General features: G+C 30.6%; 1 protein-coding gene across 1 annotated transcript; it reads right to left on the minus strand.

The window, feature by feature from the left end:
• Positions 1–265: 265 nt before the first annotated feature.
• Positions 266–1,083, minus strand: LOC120067759 (uncharacterized). Its single transcript, XM_039019327.2, has one exon. It carries the CDS (start codon positions 767–769, stop codon positions 323–325), a length of 447 nt encoding a protein of 148 aa, XP_038875255.2. The 5' UTR covers positions 770–1,083; the 3' UTR covers positions 266–322.
• Positions 1,084–8,103: the final 7,020 nt, after the last annotated feature.

Consider the following 8,103-nt stretch of genomic DNA (forward strand, 5'->3'; position numbering starts at 1 on the left):
ATCATCCTATTCTCATATATCTATAAAACCATAAACCAAACGGTCCCTAAGTTTTTAGGCCAACTCGAAAAACTATTCAAAATTAATAAATTAAATTTAATAAACAATTAAATTAAATTTTCATTTACAGCTTTGTTTATTTAATAAACTTTTTCATCCCAATACTTTGTTCAATTATCAGTATTCATCAAATTTGTTCCAATTTCCTTCCAATTAAATTCATATAACAAGGGAGGAAGGTTTCTCATTCGGGGACAAAGATAAATAAATAAAAATTTCTAATTAATTCATTAAATTAAAACCGGGTAGCTACCTTTTTGAATTATATCAAAATGAAGAAGAAGAAAGAGAGAAAAATGAATACATAAATTCCGGCGATCATCCCGACCTCAGATTTCCGTCCGGCGACGGCGGAGCTATCCGATTCATCATCCGGTTTGTGAGGAGGCTTCTTATAGTAATAAGGGAAGTACGGCAGAATCGGGTCCGGCGGCAGTGGAGTGACGCCGTCGAAGCTGTTGCCGTCAGACGGCGGTGGGTTATATGGGTAATAAGCAGCCGGCGGAGAGTAGTACGCCGGAGGAGAATAGGAGCCGTAACCTGTTTGAGACGGCGTAGATGGAGTCGCCGGCGTGGCGGTGCCGGGGCCGGTTGGCGGAGGGTAACAAGGGTATGGGCAGGTGTCGTCGGACCTTGTCGCCGGCGGGAGGACAGCGATGATGAAGACCAGGAGAACGGCGGCGATGGCTGTTTTTGGGTGAGAAGCCATTTTTGGGAGGGGAGAGAACGGGGAGTTAGAGAGAGAAAATTTGGAAGAAACAGAGAGAAGATGTGTGAAGTGAAGAGAAGTGAAGAGACTTTGTCAAGGGGAGGAAAAGAAAGTGGAAAAAGAGGATCTTTTTTTATTTTATTTTATTTTTTAATTGCCTTTTTGTAAATTATGTAATAAATATATGTGAACAACTTTTCAAATTTGAAAAAAGTAGTCTTAAAAAAATTACAAATGATTCATCAATCTACTAATAATATATTGCTTTTTCCTTAAAAAAAAACTAATAATATATTGAACCATATTATGATTCAACTAATGAAATACTCAGAATCAAGTTATATATATATATAAAAAAAAAATCAAACTTAACAATATGTGGAGATTCTAATTTAGCTCCAAACAAAAATGGACTAGATACTATGGAAAATCTAAAATTATCTGATGTCAAATCAATAAGGTTCAACATAATTATAAAAATCAATGCTTACAAAAATAATGTAGTCTAACTTTTGACTTAAGTGATGCTCAATTTTGAAATTTTGAAACAAAATTTCATTAGTTAACCTAAATGAAGAGATTAAAAATTATTTTCTAAAAGTTGCTTTAATAGCTCAAATAAAAGTATTCGATCACACAGTATAACAATGTTACATTCGATGTGCCTACAATTGCAAAAACAAATAAATTAAGATTGACAAAAACAAATTTTGGTAATACAGTTTAGTGAAATATCATCTACATTTAGGGGGCAAAGCGTCCATGAAAAGATCCTTTTACTAATATGAAGTCAAGCAATTATAATGCTGTACTTATCTATAAATTGTTGGCAAATACAGTTGACACATGAATAGCTTGGCTCAATGAATGAACATTTAGGCTTATCCTAAGTGTGATACGTTCTCTAAATTAGGAAACTTAGGCTTCCCTTAAGCATGAGAATATTAGCAAGTAGTCATTTAGGCTTCCCTGAGTGTGAGAATTCTTCTCCAACTATAACCTTTCCATCTTCTTGTGAATAAACCTCTTCAGGTGATGAACTTAGACTTCCCCTAAGTAAGAGAATCTCTTCTCAAGTAATGACGAAATCTTAGACTTCCTTTAAGACTAAGAACAATCTTCTAACGAAGCTCTCTTCAACAATGATCACAAGACAACTTCAAGATCAATATTGATGAAGAATAATATTCTCACGTTCGACCCTCACAAAAATGAAACTCCTCAAAACAAAAATTCTCAAGAGCAACAACCCTAGCAAGACGACACCTTGCTCTTAAAAAGGCATGGCGAAAAAGGTAATTAGACCCAATCAATATCGATAGAACATAAATAAGGAAAGAATCCTTAAGGAAACAATAACCTAAAAGGTCTGTAGTAAATGGATGAAAGTTTGGTATCTTATCCTGGTAACACTGTGGATACGACCCGCTTTGTAATTGTTACATGAGATGTAAGTGTTACAAACAATACGACCGATATTGTTCATGTAAAGACATGTGAGTGGGGGTATCCTATATAATGGAGTTTATAAATAGACAAAACCACGAAATAATTAGTTTCTCTTTATAACATTGTTACTTGAAGAAACTAATATATCACTAGGATGACCATAGGAGACTTGACCTTAATCCTTGAGTTGTGAACTCCTGTTTATGACAACAGTCCTTTGATCTGTATGGATGAGAATGACCATGATAGCCGACTCAATAAACCTACCATTTTGGAGATTTGTCTTATTAGAGAGCTGGGAACATAACTACACAAGATGAAATTCACTTCTTCTCATTCCTTGGGTAAATAGATAAATTGCTCCCTTAATAGCTAGTTCCAGGTTTTCAACAATGAGGTCTCAACCTCTCATTGGCCCGAGAAGTATTATTTATTGTTGGACTATAAAATATAAAATGTTTGTTCATTAGAGAAATCAGTGGTACTTAAGAGGTTAGATGTAACTGTACGGGTAAAATGATATTTTAACTCAGTTGTAGTTATGAGGATTTATGAAGGGTCATTGCTCTATTGATTGGTTAAATCCATGGACACAGAAATATATTCACAATGTGAATAGTGTAACTATCGGTCTTCATCGGAGTGATTGGTAGTTAATGAATATTGATAAATTGGATTAAAGAAGTTTAATCAATTAATGTTATATCATTGGAGCTTCTAATATGTAGGTCCATAAAGTTCCCTTGTTAGCTCGCTAAAGAATAATAATGAGGAATGATTTAAATTGTTCAAATCAAGTGAGAGAATTTTATATTAATGAGATTAATATATAATGGTTAATTATGGATATGATCTATAATTCAAATCATGTAAGAGAGATATATTTGAATAAGATTCAAATATTATATTTGTATGAATTGCATTCATAAAGAAATGTATACATATAAATATATGATATTTATATGTTAATTAACTCAACCTCTTTCTGTTGAGGTGTGCTAACAAGACCATTCTGTTGAGGCGTGTCAAGTGCTATGAATTGAAACTAAATTCTATATTCTATCAAATAGTCTTGAAATTTTAAGTCTGTATGCTCACCACCTCGATCTGATCGAAGTGCTTTAATCTTTTTAACTAATTGGGTCTCAACCTCTGCCTTATATTCCTCGAACTTTTCAAGTGATTCGGACTTATGATGCATTAATTAACTCCATATTAAATATGATTTAATGTAGTATTTAATTAATTAATTCATGGTTAATTATTTAACTAAAAAATATATGAAGATTGTACGTTAGTATAAATTTATGATATTTATGATAATTAATTAAATGTATATATTAAATAGGATTTAATATACGTTCATTTAATTAATGTGTCAATTAATTAAATAATGTTATTTAATTAATTAGCACTAAGGGTATAAAGGGAAATACCTAGAGAAAGGCTAATCTCCTCTCCATATAAATGTATCCTTATAACCCATTTAGGGCAAGGCTTTTATTACACAAAAAATTCCTAACCTCCAAGCCTCCACCTTTTCTCTAACTTCTCTCTAGAAATTCTCTTCCCTTTTCCTCTTAAAAGTTCTCGGAGACCACTCTTCTAATTTTTTTTAGAATCCTAGAGAATAGCAAGGTAGCTTTATTGGTGGTATTTTTCTTCTTGGAGAAGTTCGAGATCGTCCATAATGGTGGAAGAGAAAAGCTAAAGGAATCTACAAAGGTGAGTTTTCATTTCTCCTTTTCTTCCTCTTTCCTAGCATGCTTACGTTTTGCTTGAATGTTTATCCTACAATGCATGTTTTATTTTACTGTTTTTTTTTTCTCATAAAAATGAATATTCAAATGCAAGGCATTCACCTGCTTCCGCAGGAATTCGATTCCTTCACTTCTAGATTTTTGTTATATAGTTCATAAATTTTAAAAATATCTAATAGGTCTCTGAATTTTCGATTTTTGTTTTTAATAGATTCCTAAAATCTCAATTTTGTATCTAATACGTCTTTTACATATATGAAAATGTTAAAAGTTAAAGGTTATATTAGATATTAAATTTAACTTTGTGTTTAAAAGGTATGATTAGACATCTTTTTAAAATTAATCAATCTATGAACTACAAAATTTAAAATTTAAGGTTCAATTAGAGATACCACTTTTTTGTCTTATAAAATTAGGCCAACCTATTTCACCAGGGAACCAGTAAATACTCCTACTACGGAAAAAGGTTGTTATAAGAAATGTTCAATTTTTCGTGCTCGTGCTATGGTTAAGCAATCCTCTTCGGGTAATTCATCTAACCCAAGGATAGCTATAATGTCCTGCAGTTCATTATAACATTGTAAGATTTGTTTATCTCTTTGCACAGTTTCATAATATTCTTCAACGACGATCGGAGGTTGTAGCATAGTTGACGTTGAAAAAAAGTACACCTACCATATGGTATCTCTTTAGTATATATATTAATTTCAACAACCTGCTATTTTGTACTCGTTATCTTTTTTCGGTATATTCTCACTATAATTCTAATTCTGTCTTTGGATGCTAATCACTTATACTAGGGTAGTGGCACATTAAGTAACTTCACAACATTACTTTATGAAAATCCTATTATATGCTGTTCTCTTGCAATATGTCTTTTTGTATACTTTTTCTGACACTCCACCTTTTGGACAAAGACCTCTTATGGCAGGAGTTAGTATAAACCTAATTGCATTCATAACAGAAGGGGTAGTTTCACTGCATATAATTGCATATAATGTTCCTAGGGAAATTACCTAAAATATCATATTTCAGTCAGCAACGATATTCTCCCTTGACTCGAGACCATTTTTCTCTATAATTTAAAATATATATATATTCTAAGATCTATTATGTGTGAATTGATGCCCTAAATCTCGTAGAGTCCTATAGTTTGTAATTGTATTGTATAAATTTTTTATTTATATAATAAAATATATGATGTTTTGTTTCAAAATTAGTTGCATTAACCACAAACCAATAAAATAACATCCAAGGTTATATTGTAGCTCCACAAACCAATAAACTAACATCCAAGGTTATCTTGTAGCTTAAACATGTATATAGAGACATACAGGTGAATCATGTTTAAGTGATAACCTAAATGATCTGTAGTAGATAAATAAAGCTGGATATCTTATCTTAGTGTCACTATGAGTATGACCCACTTTGTAGATGTTACAATTGTTATAAAGTGCTACAAATGATTTGATCCTCATCATTCATGTGGAGACATGTGAGTGGGAATATTCTATTAAAAGAAGTTTGTATAAGACCGGACCACGAAATATTTAATCTCATTATATAACATTATTTATAATAGAGACTTACATTTCACCAGGATGACCATAGGTAACATGACCTAAATCCTGAGTGGTGAACTCCTGCCTATGAACGTGGTCCTTTGATTTGTATGGATGAGAGTAACCAGATCACGGACTCAACAAGCCAACCATGTTAGGGAATCGTATTATTGGGGAGCTGAGAACACAGCTTAAGAAGGAATTCACTCCTTCCCCAATGTCGGGGCAAGTAGATAATTAAATTGCTCCCTTAGGGGTTAATTTTGGGGTTTGAACAATGTGGTACCACACCTGCTCCTGGCCTGAAAGGGATTTGGTCATAGTTAGACTATGATTTATTGTTCATTAGAGGAATCAGTGGTACTTAAGGAGTTAGATGTAACTACAAGACAAAACAATAATTTTGGCTCAGCTGTACTTACGAGCAATTTGAGAAGAGTCGTTGTACTATTGATTGGTTATATCCAATGAGCACAAAAATATATCTATAGTGCGAAGAGTGCAGCTGTCGGTCTTTAGTGAAGTGCCCGACAGTTAACAGATGGTGAATAATTTAATTAAAGAGTTTAATTAATTATTTACATACTATTGGAGCTTCAAGCTACAGGTCCATAAGGTCCCCTTGGTAGCTCAATGGGAATTAATGAGAATCAGTTCTTAGATTAATTTGAATTTTTCAAATTAATTGAGAGAATTAACTATATATAATATAATTAATTAATTTTTAATTATATATGATATAATTACTATAATGTATTTGATACATTATAATATTAAGTATTTATTTGAGAGAAATTAAATATTTGAATATGATTCAAATATTTATGTGAATTGGATTCATATAATTGAATTTAATATAAATGAGATTTATATTAAATATCGTTGTTGAGAGAATTAAACTATAGGTTATATTGTATGGGATACAATATCAAACTATAGGTTATATGTTATATTTGATACAACTTATAGTTTAATGTATATTATATGATAAAGTAGTTATCATATAAATTAATTTTGTTGATTTGATTTTTTTTTTTTTTTTAAAAAAAACTAATTATGGGAGGGATTCCCCACCTTTTTATTTCTCAGACATGAGAGTGGGGGACTCCGTCATTCTCTGCAGTTTTGTGAAAACTATATGTAGAGGTTTTTCTTTCAACACAAAAAGGTTCTGTGGTGATCTTCCTTCCTTCTTCCTTTAGATTCTCTCAATCAATCATTTCTCTCTCTAAATCCAAAATAGCCAGAGTCCACTCTCTCTGGGTTCTCATCCCATAGAATACTGTGAAAGCTTTTGTAGTGTTGTCCAATTTGTTTGAAGGGTTTTTCCAATGAAAATTCGTTCTTCAAAGGTAAGGGTTTTTAACCCTTTTTATGTAATTTTGTTAAATGCATGCTTTAATTTTTGTTAAATGCATATTTTTGTTTCTGGCTTTGTAAAATTTTACGTTCTATAAAATTTGAAAAAAATTGTGACGATCCGCTTCCGCTTGTGGTCCTTTCACAGGGTTCCTCATAGTAGATATAGAATTGAATTAATTTATAGAATTGTTAGACATCTTAAGGGACTAGAGTCCGAATTTTAAAACTTTAGGAACTTATAGTCACAATTTTCAAAATTTAGGGACTAATTGTAATTTAACCTTCATATAAATATAATTTCAAATATATTGCTATATGATGTTTCTATTAAGTAACACAAATTCAAAAATTATTATAAAACTTTACAGAATTATTCACCTAAATAGATAGGATGACCATTCAATTAATTTTCGTAAAATGATTTTATAAAGAACGCAAAATATTTGTATATTTCTATATGTGTGTGAGAAAAATTAAAATGCAATTAAGTTTTTCTTAAATGTTTCAAGTAGACTAAAAAATAAATATTTTATATATTTTTAAAATAAAAGTAAGAATGATTAATAAATATATGTGGTGAATAATTCACTTCAATATATAAATAAATAAAAGTAAGAAAAGTAGAAATATGAAATATTTGTTAAAACAATCAAAATTATTTTTTTTAAAACCCTATGTATTTCAATTCTCAAACATTACTTCACATAGGAAGTTATATATATTGACAAATAATATAATATATAAATCTATTACTATGTATCACATAATATCAATAATAGATTTCTATTAATTTATATCATTAATAGATCTGGATATATTTCTATCAAAGAAGATTAAATTTTGCTATTTTGTGTAAATAATTTCTTTTATTTTTTTATTTTTGAAAATCTCTCTTTTTTATATTTAATAAAAATAATAATATATGTGTAAAACACCATCGGAGAGAAACACGTACCTGGCCTTAACTCCTTAATAGATCCATCCTAATCCTACCAAATATTCAATCATGTGCAAAATTTATCGAGGTAACACATACACTAAAAATATTTAAACTTAAAAATGCTTAAACGAAGTGTACTATCAATTCAATATAAATTTGTATATATTGATCATTGTTATTGTGAAAATTAAAGTAATATTATTTGAGTTGGTTTTCTTTGACCCAATGACTATTTCTTCCACTTTCAAGCTCCTATTATTG

The sequence above is a fragment of the Benincasa hispida genome, chromosome 12, assembly GCF_027475165.1.
Source record: "Benincasa hispida cultivar pf3 chromosome 12, pf3_genome.v1.1, whole genome shotgun sequence".
NCBI classification, from domain to species: Eukaryota; Viridiplantae; Streptophyta; class Magnoliopsida; order Cucurbitales; family Cucurbitaceae; genus Benincasa; species Benincasa hispida.